Source organism: Penicillium soppii (assembly GCF_028829465.1).
Source record: "Penicillium soppii strain IBT 18220 chromosome Unknown utg000006l, whole genome shotgun sequence".
NCBI classification, from domain to species: domain Eukaryota; kingdom Fungi; phylum Ascomycota; class Eurotiomycetes; order Eurotiales; family Aspergillaceae; genus Penicillium; species Penicillium soppii.
Genome location: NW_026643236.1, coordinates 4908453 through 4921330, shown reverse-complemented (window position 1 = coordinate 4921330; position 12878 = coordinate 4908453). Strand labels below are relative to the sequence as shown.

At 44.7% G+C, this 12878-nt stretch overlaps 2 protein-coding genes across 2 annotated transcripts; one reads left to right on the top strand and one right to left on the bottom strand.

Annotated features, from left to right (window-relative positions):
• Nucleotides 1-8362: 8362 nt before the first annotated feature.
• N7529_009245 (MDR family MFS transporter) lies at nt 8363-10275 on the top strand (the record flags this gene model as incomplete). The annotated part of the gene is made up of 3 exons (XM_057244772.1): nt 8363-9324; nt 9395-9768; nt 9899-10275. The coding sequence occupies 3 exons, from the start codon at nt 8363-8365 to the stop codon at nt 10273-10275; spliced, it is 1713 nt and encodes a 570-aa protein (XP_057096310.1).
• Nucleotides 10276-10515: 240 nt separating this feature from the next.
• Nucleotides 10516-12774, bottom strand: N7529_009244 (uncharacterized protein; the record flags this gene model as incomplete). The annotated part of the gene is made up of 2 exons (XM_057244771.1): nt 10516-12354; nt 12418-12774. 2 exons carry the CDS (start codon nt 12772-12774, stop codon nt 10516-10518), a joined length of 2196 nt encoding a protein of 731 aa, XP_057096309.1.
• Between the last annotated feature and the right edge of the window lie 104 nt (nt 12775-12878).

The window sequence follows — 12878 nt, the reverse complement described above, 5'->3', positions numbered from 1 at the left end:
TAGTGCTTACATAGTACTATAAAGACGATGACTTCTGGCATCTAGTGGCTTTCTTCTCGAAAACGATACAAGTAGTAGAGCTGAACTATGAAATCAGAGACAAAGAATTGCTAGCAATTGTCCGTGCCTTATAGGAATAGAGACCTGAACTTAAAGGATTATCCCGACCCGAGCGTTTTAAAATTTTAACGGATCACTAGTCACTAGAATACTTTATAACTTCTCGACAAATGAATCAACGACAAGTCCGATAGAGTGAGCTACTTTCCTAATTCAGGTTTATGATCAGATACCGACCGGGTAAGAAAAACGTGGTCGTAGATGTCCTTTCCCGGAAGGATACACCTTATCAAGATACTAGTCGACAGTTCGCATTACTCCCGGAAAGTCATTTCGAATCCCTATCGACATTAACATAGGTCGCCCTATTACAAGTTACGGATTTAATTATAGATCGTGTCAAACATGCTAACAAGACTAGCTCGGAACTAGAAGAATATCGGGAAATGGCCCGAAAGGGTAGTACGGTATGGACTATCAGTAATGAACTTCTGCTTCATAATGGTAATTTAGAAGTGCCCGATTAGGACGACCTCCGAGCTCGCTTATTAGACGAGCTATATCGACAATCATTAGTTACTCACCCCGGCATTAAGAAGCTAAAGAAGTTAGTCTTAGTAAGATACCACTAGTCTAGCTAGGCAACCGATATGAAGAGGTATGTCGACAACTGTCTAGTATACAAACGGATAAAATCCTAGAGAGATCGAACCCCTAGACTTCTTCACCCCTTAGAAATCCTAGAAAGACTATAGGAGCATCTTACAATGGATTTCCGATTATTCCTAAAGGACCGATATGGATTTGATGTAGTATTCGTTATTATAGACCGCCTTACAAAAAGACCGATATCTATCCTATACCACAAAGACACTAATATAAAGAAGATGGCACGTTTATTCATTAACAATATGATCCGTATCTCCGGCATTCCGTCCTTAATTGTTTCAGACCGAGGTGGTCAGTTCGTTTCAGAATTTTGGACCGAGTTCTATCGAATTCTTGGTATTCAGAGGAAGCTATCAACAGCTTACCACCCGTAAACTGATAGACAGAGTGAAATTGCTAATCAATATATGGCATAAAGACTACGTCCCTATATTAAACATAACCAGGATGATTGGTCAGAGTGTCTACTAATGGTGGACTTCGTAGCATCAATCTTACCGCAGGACATAACGAAGAAATCACTTTTTTTCATTAAACGTGGCTACGAACCTATCATATCTTTCGATTAGAGAGATCAAGCGACACTAATAACCAACGAGCGCGAGGCATCGAATATACTTACTCGATTACACGATATTTGGCAAGAAGCAAAACAACAGGCTATGAAGTCTTAACAAATGCAGACCCAGTAGGCAAATAAGCACCGCCGAGAAGTGGATTTCGATATGAATGACTATGTTTTCGTGACAATAAAGGATTGGTTGTAAGACAGACCGAGCAGGAAGCTTTCTCACATGGCTAGTAGACCATACAAGATTATGGAAAAAGTGGGCCACTCATTCAAATTGGAATTGCCCCCATCTATCAAGGTATACCCCGTGTTTTATGCCAGTAAACTGCGAAGAGCAGCTATAACGGAGCCTTTACGTGGTTAACATACCGATCCACCACCACCACTGCGTATCGGTGAAACTGACGAATGGGAAGTCAATAAGATCATAGACTCTAAACTGCATTACAGAAAGCTGCGATACCGGGTCGATTGGCTCGGTCATGATGTCGATCTACAATGGTATCCCGCCGGGAATTTTAAGCATGCACCCGTGAAACTGAGAGAATTCCATGATCGCTACCCTTCGAAACCTAGACCACTAAAGCGTCTGCATGAATAGGAAACTGCATCAGCAAATAAGCAAGTGGTTGATGATCATCCCGACGATAATATGCCTGTTTCCATGGACCAGCAAGCATTCAGGGACTGAATGCAATTTCGTAAGGGGTTGTCACGAAGAATTCAGGATCAATGATCCTGAACCGATTCTGCCGTGTTCCACCGCCTTTCGTAGTTCGTGTTTTACATTGTTTGATTAGAGGCCTCAGGCATCACTACCTTAATTGTTTCAGCGTGTTGTTTCTTTCTTCTTCTTTCTTTCTTTCCCCATGTTTAGTATTCTAGTTGAATGCACTCTTTTTCATCAAGACTTGGCTCGTAACATAAGGGAGAATGCTACCTTAGCCAGAGAGAACTTTCACTGTCCCAGGGACGCCAAAGAAGAGCGATATTTAAGAATGCTCAAGGTGTTACGAGCCAAGTCTTGATGAAAAAGAGTGCATTCGACTAGAATACTAAACATGGGGAAAGAAAGAAAGAAAGAAGAAGAAAGAAACAACACGCTGAAACAATTAAGTTAGTGATGCCTGAGGCATCTAATCAAACAATGTAAAACACGAACTACGAAAGGCGGTGGAACACGGCAGAATTGGTTCAGGATCATTGATCCTGAATTCTTCGTGACACAAGGAAGAGGACAAAATAGACGCAACATTCAATATCACAGCAAGTACAGCCAACTAGGCGCTTCTAGCCGGATACCTTATCATCCCTGGTACCTTCGCATCACTCCAGACATCGAAGGAAATTGAACATGTTTTGACGTCTAACAAAACGGGCCGCGTTATATTCCACACTATTCAGAATCCACTATTGCTCGGAATTGCCTATTTATTCCTCGTGGGCGGCATAGCAGCAATGCTATGGCTACTCCACTTCCCACGCCTAAGGGGAAACTACGTGTGGCTAACGAATAAGATTTTCATATAAGTGGAACTTCGGTACTATATTAGCCAGAAAGTACAAACAGCCACTAACTAATATACCAGGCCAGTGACTTTAAACGCCGGTGCGGGACTGCTTACCACCTTAATCAATGTCTTCGCATCAAATAGAGGAATGTGGTCGGTGATGGCTATAGTAACAGCTGTTGTCACTAGAGCAACATTTATCGTCTTTTTAGCTGTTTTGCTACTTTATAAGCTTTATAAACTGCCACCATTCAACGGGAAATGATTTGGTCACCAAAATCCCTCACACTCACGCACGGGAGATTCCGAAACATCTACAGCGGGTAATAACAAAATCTAAAGAGCGTACCGTTATCTCACTGCAGGTGCTTTTTAAGTTTCATACGGGCAGGGAAATATGAGGATGTATGTTAGAAACTAAAACAAACGAGAATTTGGGGATTTTCCCGGGCCTTTATCACGCGTTTTATCCCGACTCAGATATGAGTTTAAATTATCCTATCGGCAGTGAAGATATTTGAATTAATATTGCAAAGGTTTTTAGACAATATAAGCATAGCAGCATTATAGAAACCAGAATTGTCTATTACAATTGTCTGGCAGGGTAGCGTAAGGCGATTTCTTAACTGATTATCTACAATCTCACATCAGATTATACCGACCGAGCAGCTTCGGCTTTATATGCTTACTCGTGAAGGAAAGATATGACATCGCTGTCATTATTTATGTACTACGAAGAGTAGACCTGGCTAGGAACCGCGGGTGAACCTCACGAACCTCAAGGAGGTTCACCCACCCGGAGGTTAAGGTTCCATGACCTAGAACCTCCGGGCGGTTCTATCTTGGACCGAACCTCATGGAGGTTACCCGCGGGTGAACCTGAGGTTCAACAAGCATGACAAATAGGTAAAAAACGTGACTTAGGGTCAACTATATAAATTATGTAGAAATAGGCTATATTCTCTCGTAATTATAAAACAGAAGTTCATTAATGTATGCCCTTACAGGAGGATTTAGTGCATATCATGGATTCAGCTTCGAATTAGGGTTTTAACTTTCAATTATCAATGGTTTATATTATATCTATAGTGTAGTGTCTGGTTATAGTTCTGAAGAGTCAAGATTCAAGTAATCAAGCTATATACCCATCCAGTAGTCTCGACTTCTTCCGTATTCTACCGGATACACGATGCTACGTATCAGGGAAGTCAGGTAAGGGTGATGCCCTATTCTTATCTGGTTCCGCAAATTCATCGGCATTAGAGTCTTCCTCATCGTCAGAATTAACTATAGGCCGCTTTCTAGCGGCGACTGCTAAGAGTAGCGGTACGTCTAGAGTTACTTACGTAATTAATATAGTAGCCGGTGTATCAAGACGTATCTTAATATCCTCCTTATTATCACTAATTGCCTCGAAAGCATATGTCTGGACATTAAGTGCTTCGGCCGAAGCGGCTATCTTATAGTCTAAAAGATACTCTTAGAGAATCAGCCGCTGCTCCTCCTTAATATCGAATCTTGTTATACATATATATAACATAATATCGCGAACAGTCTCTGGGTTTAACGACCCCCGGCGGTAGTGGTATACATCCCGGGCAGAGTTAAAAAGACGCTTAACTCCGGCACTAGTCGCTAGAATTAACATAATATCACGGGTAATACTTATAAGAATAGGGAATTCCCTCTAATGATCTTTCTAGAAAATCCGAATAGATCCTTTAATAGTATCTAATTAGGTAAGGTTAGTTATATGATTCATAAAGTAGGCTTACTTACTTACCACTCTAGAGATATTTAGTGAGCTCGTCGTACTACGGAGCAGTTAATCGTTATAAAGAATCGCCGTTAAGGGCCTTCTTAAGCTCCGATTCAGTTATGAATAACTAGCTATTAGATTATATCATCTCTAATAGTATACGTTGGCTATATCTCTTAAAAAAAGACTGAAGACTCTCGCGGTATTCCTTTCTATAGTCCTTTCCTATCTTAGGATCTAGGTCCTAATCACTTATTGAAAAGAACTCTATCTTACTCGACGGCGCTAGGATCGTCCTAATTGTATAGAGATTACCTTCGATACTATCTGTCTCGGCGTAGTATTTCTTTAGTTTCTCTTTCGTAGTATCGAGGGAGGAAAGCATTAACTGTTTCTAGGGAACCTTCTTTCGACGAAGCTGACCTATCGATCTTTCAAGATAATTAAAGAGCTTATTATAAATCCTAAAGACAAGGTGGATACTCGAGTCTTTAGTACGACAAACTAGCGTAGTGAGCGTGAAAAAGGGCTAAAGAATACAAAGCAGATAGTCAATCTATCGCTACCCCTCTACACTTAATATAAAATAGTGTTGATCATAGTCGGAATAGAACTTGTTAAATGCGATATAAAGCCTCTTCGCCCGTCGGAGCATTAGAAATGTCGAATTCTACCGTGTACGAATATCCTAGATTAGAAGAAGCCGTAGCGTATTACTAGGCTAGGTATTCAGGAAGGCTTCCTTACGTTAAGGGCTTCCGTTGATATAAACCGTAAGACCTCGGACCTATTAGGAATTAGAATAGTTAGTGTTATTAAATCATAATTTATGATTCATAAATAGAAGTATACCTTATTCAGAGTATCGGCGATCTCATGTTTCTACTAGCGCGTACGAAGTAAACGTACACGATCATCAGACCATTCTGTCTCGGCGTTATCATTCTTTAGCGAAGCCTTGATTTTACTAAGCAAATCAACTAGACTTAATTAAATAATATACGTAAAGCAGGGCACTTAGACAATCGTAGATTCCGTCTCTATATGTAGCTTCTTGATTAAATCATTCACTACTGCGATAAGTGTCTTATTGTTAGACGCATTATCAGTTATCACCGCGAGCACTCGGTTAGCGATTTAGTGCTTTTGTAGGATCTAGAGAACTACGTCCCTAAGGTTCACGCTAGTATAAGATCTAGAAATTGGCTTAAACCTAAGTAGGACCTTACGATACTCCTATTCCTGGTCTAGGAAGTATCCTATGATAGCCATAAATGCGTGCTTAAATAGGGATGTCTAGCAGTCAAGCGTAATCGACATTTTTGCACTAGATGGGAGCTGTTGTAGTGTCTCTTATTAATACTCTATAACGAAACCCCGGAGGCGGTCGCGAATCACCTTTCTTAATAGAACGCTCGGTGATATAGGTGCTAGCCGTACGTAGGAAATAAGGTTATAGAATTCTTAGTGCTCGACGAAGAGGAAGGGTAAATGTGATACAGTGATTAGGTTTAGAATCTTCTGTTCCTATGTTTGTTAGGTAAAGAGAGGCGCTGGTCTTCTCTCGGCCTAAAATATAGTGAATTTATAATTAGTATTAATATTAAATATAGGCTATTTCGAACATACCGCGTCGCTGAGTAGTTACTAGATATTACCCTTCTTCGTAATTCGCTATCGACACCTTGGCCTATCAAGATACTTCTGCATCGATGAGTTTCTAGTATGATTTATAGCTGGATACGTAAGAACTATACGGCACCGATTACACATAACGCCAGGCTTTCTATCTTTAGTATGTGCAACTTGTTAAAACCTAGTCTAGCAGTCTGCGCGACGGCTAACCTCCCAGTTTAGCCGCTTTTTCTTACCAAAATCGGTTTGAAGCCACTAGTTAACGAATTCCGCGGACATGTCGGTAGTAAAGACGATATACTCGTTAATACTATCTGGCTTAATTCGCGTAAGGGTGTTTAGGGCCCGAGGTCCTACGCGAGATCGGACTTGGTTGTCTAGAAGGTCTAGAAGGTCTAGAACTAAATCAAACTGGCTTTCGCGTTAGGATAGCGTATCGTCAGGGGTAAGGTATTATAGCGCGTCTAGAGGTAACCCTTCGAAGCTAGATGATACGTAGCCGTAGCCGTCGGTAATCTGAGATATGATAACTTTAGTAAACCAGTATAACTTAGCGAAGATAATAAGGAACTTACTAGTTATTCTATAGAAGTTACGGGGTCTTCTTAGGGCATCTGTTTATCCCTATTCCATAATACTCAAATTGATATATCAACTTTTATAAGCCTTATCTATATCTGATTCGCTAGTATAGTGGATCACTATAGAAACGAACCTTAATAAACCTCAACTAACCTCAACGAACCTCAATAGACCTTATCGAACCTCAACGAATCTCAACGAACCTTAACGAGAACCTTAATATAGGAAAAATAGAATATCTAAGTCTAACAATTAGGACATTTGAACCGGATTCACGGTATATCTAGATCAATTAATCTGAATTCTAAAAGACAAAGTGATAGAAGAGGATATAACGGTTTAAATGATATTAAAATAAGGGGAATTGAACTGCATCTTTATAGTTTTCTTGAAGAACAGTAGTTCTACTAATAAAGATACACATACTTTACAATGTCTGCGATATATATATCCACAACTTTATATGCCATTTTATCGATGACCTCTATTAACAACCCACCACGTCGATATCATCGAATATTACCTATAATTTATAGGTGACCACGCCTCCTATTTACTTTTCAATGAATATATCTTTATAATTCATTATGTTGATAAAGTATTCAGTGGAAAGTCTATTGGTTAACGAAACAGCTGTAAAAAACAGAGATGAATCATCAATTTTATCCAGCCAAAAGAGGAAAGGCGTCAAGAAATTATGTATATGCAGGTTCATGCGGGTCGATGGAGGTTGAACCTCAAAGAACCTCTGGAGGTTAATGGGCGGTTGGAGGTTAGTAAGGTTGGAACCTCACCTCAAGAGGTGAGGTTCGAGGTTCCGGGGTAGGGACCCATGCGGAGGTTCAAAGCCAGGTCTAACGAAGAGGGCATGTTACCTATATATCAATCTCTTCGGATCCGAATATCAACGAATTGTACAAAAACTTATCGCCTCCCCCCCGCCTTTTATATTATGTACGCCTATTTAATAACGACACAGTCTCTCGCTATAAAAAGTCGGAGTTCGGCCCAATCTGACTTTGCTACAATTTCATATCTGTTTTCCAACCTGTGAGGCTGCTGATATATACTTACCGAGAGAAACACATACATAGCGCTGATATGTAATCCTGTCCCCCCTTGCTAATATTTTACTGAATTAAGACTCTATGTCGGTATGCTCACTCGCCCTGGCCAATAAGAATTTATGAATGCTCTGTCTTTTATTACCCCTGGTTCTGGCAATTTATAGTTAGGGGGATCTAACATGACTAAGTAATTACAAACAATAGTGGATACTTGCTGGCAATTCACCGACACTATTTTCCAATGTTCGACCGCCGGATGACTAATACGGCGGTCGAATGCTAGCTCCATTGCCAAGATCTATACCGAGTATAGAAAACACGGCGGTCGAAATGTGTAGTTCTCTCCTTCGACCGTGCCTCGACCGTGTCAATCATAGGTTCCCTAACGTGATTTTTTGTCATCGAGAATGGCTTCAACATATTTCTTTGACAAGGCAAGACTACAAGTTACAATCTCTGTGCCCTTTAACGAGCTGTCGTGGCGCGGAATATCCAAGAACATTTAATAATGGCAGACGGTTCAGACTTCGAGAACAACAAAGCCGAGCTAGACAAAAGCCAGCCCGACTCTACCAGTGATGATGGCCCCCAGGAGCAAAAAGACCCTGACGAGATCTCTCCCGACTATGCGACGGGAGTCCGACTCGTCCTTATCATGTTCACGGTCTTCGTGAGCACCATCCTGGTGTCTCTGGAGATTGCTATCATCGCAACCGCAATCCCGGGCATCACCAGCGATTTCCACAGACTAGACGATGTGGGCTGGTATGGAAGTGCAACGTTCATCCTCGCGGCCTCGGCCTCGCCACTATGGGGGAAGCTGTTTAAATACCTCAATGTGAAGTGGATTTATCTCAGCGCGGTTAGTATCTTTTTGGTGGGTAGTATTGTGGCCGCAGCAGCTCCAAATAGTGTGGCCGTCATCATTGGGCGGGCCATTCAAGGTTTGGGAGCCTCTGGTGTCCTCGGAGGCGCCCTCATCATCATCAACTATGTCGCCGCACCGAAGAACCATCCGCTTCTTATCGGCACCTGGATGGCAGTCTTCATGCTGTCGAACATTCTGGGGCCGGTGATTGGCGGCGCATTCACGAGCGGTGTTACCTGGAGATGGTGTTTTTGGATTAACTTGCCTGTTGGTGGGCCTATCATCGTGCTGTTGCTGTTATTCCTGCGCATTCCTAAGCATATCAAGAAGGTCCCAGCGACGTGGCAGGAGGTTATCCTCTCCCTGGATCTCCCAGGCTTCTGTTTACTACTCGTGTCTCTCGTCTGCTTGACATTAGCATTGCAATGGGGTGGACAGACTAAAGCGTGGAATGATGGCTCCGTCATTGTGACCTTGGTCATGTGCATTGTCCTCAGCATTGGCTTCTTAGTCACTGAATGGCTCCAGGGCCACCGTGCCATGACTCCCTTTCACATTCTAAAACTCCGCACCACATGGAGCAATGCCTTATTCTGCCTGATGTAAGTTCTCACTACACATCTATCCATCTCCCACTCATGAGCTAACCCACCGACTCTCTCTCCATTCTAGCTCCTACGCCGCTCTCTACCAAGTCATGTTCTACCTTCCCATCTACTTCCAATCCATACATGGCCAAACAGCCGTGACAAGCGGCGTCAACACTCTCCCGTTCCTTGCCTTCTTCGCCCTTGGAGCCGTCGTCAGCGGCGGCCTCATCACAAAGACCCGCTACACACAACCCTATGAGCTCCTTGGCGCCCTCATCATGACCTCCGGCATGGCCCTAATCTACATTTTGGACGTCGACTCCTCTAAAGCCATGTATATTGGTGCCGAGGTGCTCTTTGGATTTGGCGTCGGGATCTGTAACCAGATCCCGATGACAGTCGTGCAAGGCTCTTCGAAGCCTGAGGACGTTTCCAGCGCAACTGGAATCATGGTTAGTAAGTATTTCTCCTCATCCCTGCGCAATACCAGTATTGAGTATTGCGCAGTCAAGTACCTACTCAGGTAGCTACTCATGTATGCATTTTATGTATGTATGGGACACTAACATCGAACCCAACCAACCAGTGTGCCAAACCCTCAGCGGCGCCTACTTCGTCGCCATTGCACAATCCCTCTTCGCCAACCGGATGCTCCAAACTGTCCTCTCCAGTGCAGGTCACCTTGATCCCGCCCGGGTTCTGAGCGCTGGTGCCTCGGAACTCCAGGACGTGTTCACCGGGGATAATCTCAAGCAGGTCATCAATGCGTACATGGTCGGTATCAAGGATGTGTTTACGTTCTCGTTGGCGTGTGCGGCATTTGCGGTCCTCCTGTCGCTAATTATCCCATTTAAGAGGCTGCCGGATCTTGGGAAGAAGGACAATCCAGCGACAGAGGAGGCTGCGGTGGCAAATGAGAAGAAGACTGAGGCTGCCGATGGGGAGAAGGAGAATCAATCTTAGGATTGGTCCCTAGTAGGTTAGTGTTGGTAGTCCTGCTACCTTATAAGCCAGACGGCAGACCACCGTACGGGCGAGAGAGCTTTAGCGGGGTAGGGGAAAAATTCAACACATTCATTTCCTAAGTGAAATATCAGATTTCAGATATCTTATTACATACATAGTTTGTTTAGTATACTAGATTGTTTAGTGTTTTTTATTGGTGGCTTAGTGCTTCAAAGCCGACACAAACGAAGGCAAAGGTCAAACATCGCCCCCAATATTCCTCATTATACTCTCAAAGAACGCCATATCAACACCCTGAAACGCCCAGTCTTCGCCGCCGGCGGCGAGTCCAGGATGTCCGCCCTGCGTTGGCGGGGATGGCGTTAGAGAAAGACCAGGGTCTGAGAACGTGGGCTGACATGGTTGCTGCTGTTGGTGCGCGAAAGGGGCAGAAAATTCATGGGGAGCAGCTGTGTAGGCGACGGGGAAGGATATTGGGTTAGGAGTATTGTTAGTGGAGATAGAACTAGTGGAGAGTGATCCACTGGAGAGGGGATCAGTGGGGTGTGTCAAGGAGGAGAGGCGGAGTTGGGCTTCGGAGTTTCTACTCCTGCTTCTTCCCGACGTCGCAGCTTGCTGTTTCTCGCGTGCAATCCGGATGACTCCGAAATACGGTATATGCACCCGCACCACGCTCACCTCCTCCGAGACCATCCCATCATGCTGCAATATACACTCACTGCCCGACTCCCGCACACTCACCCGCCCATGCCCTTTCTCCAGGTCAATCGCCAACAATGACTTTAGCAAATCTGCACTTTGTGCACTCAGTTCGTCCGAATTCAGCCGGTTGATCTCGCTCATGTGTTCCTGCACCTGTTCGATCATCCCGTGATCGCTTAAATACTGGTTCGCGAGCAGATTTTCCGCCCCGTCGCTATGGCTATCCATGTGTGCAAGTAAGAGGGCCATGGCCGCCATAAGGGCAAGGAAGTCAACCGTGCGACAGCTGTAAGCAATGCGATTGAAATTGCGGAGCGAGTTATAGCGCGAGATAACCTCCCGTGACGAATTGACGCATGTGATTCGCGAATACTCGTATTTGTTCTCTGCGGACGAGGGGCGCAGCATGTAAGGTAGATGCAGCTGGTTGAGAAGATTGTAGTGACATATCTGCAGGACGAGACGGCGCGTATCCCAGAACACGGCTTGCAGGTCGTTGGAGGCATTGTCGAGTTTAGGGGCCAGCCACCACTTGCTTGGGAGGCTACTCGCGGCTTTCTGTAGGTCCAGGTCGATGGCGCGGGTGGCGGCGAGGCCTTGGCCGCTCGGCTTGGACGCGTTCCGTTCGAGGATTCGGGACATGGCAACACAATGCAGCTGCTCGAGACGGCCCATAGGGCAATCATTGGCGATGTGAGTCTCCGAAGCCATACCATGGTCGGTGCAGCCTTCGGGCAGACCAAGCAGGAGGCAAAGCTGGCGGTCGAGGGTCATGATGCGAAGCCACATTATTCGTGAGTCGTATTTTGTTTGGGGGTCGAGCGCTATGTATAGGGTCTGGTTATCTGGTCGATGAAAGCCCATCAACTGACCGAGACTCATTGCTCTGCGGCCCGCGACCCAGCTTCGTCGAAGGTTACCAATGTTCACCTGATATAAGCTCTCAAGCATAATACACTCGAGGCTCTCGATGCTGCCAGTCAATGCCTCATTTGTCGTGACATGGTAGATGGCAGTATCCGCTAAGCGTTCCATGATGACGCGGGGTGGTTCCGACAGGCCTTCAATCTCCTTGTGAAGATCTGGGGGAAGATGCTGTAGGAAAAGGGCGAGCAGGAGCATATATCTTGCAATCAAAACAGGATGCGTATTTGGTTGCGGAGTTATCAGTAAGCTATCGGGCAATTGGAGGCCGTTCTGATAGAGGGTGATGTATGGAGTCGTTAATAATTCGTGGGAGAGGATGGAAGAGTGGCGACTAGCTTTGCAGATGCTTTCGGTATCTGCGCGCGACGGGAGTAATTCATGTAGAAACCGAGACAGCCTCTCATATTTAAATTGTGAGGTATTATTCCTGATGGTCGGGGGATATTGCTGCAAAGCCGTCAGTCACAATCATAGAATACTGGGGGGGGAGGAAAAGCGGAAGAGACGGACCTCAGGAGATTTGTAGTATTGTGAAGGCTCCATTGTCGTTGACACAGGCGTGAGAATACGGTCTGTCCTCTTACAGGGTGGGGCAGGGCGAGTTCTGCCGTCAAAGGAAGTGCCATCACTACTGGTGGTTCCAATGCTCATGAACACATTTTCGAGATCCTCGGGAAATTCCTGGCTAATACAGGGAGAGCCACGTCGTCGACAGCCATTGCAGGAGGTACTCGCAATGCGCGGATCGAATTTACATTTCATCTTCCGACGCTTGCACTCCCAGCAACTGTGGGTACCTTTGCGCACCTTTCTCCGTTTAGCTTGCCCATAGGCGTCATGCGATGGTGCAACATGGGGAACAGACATGGTAGATTAGAACACGGACATGGAGATGAGAATGTGCAACATCGGGTGGAAGGGATGGGAAAGGATGAGACTAATTATATGTCGTAGCGTGGGTGAAAGAGAGG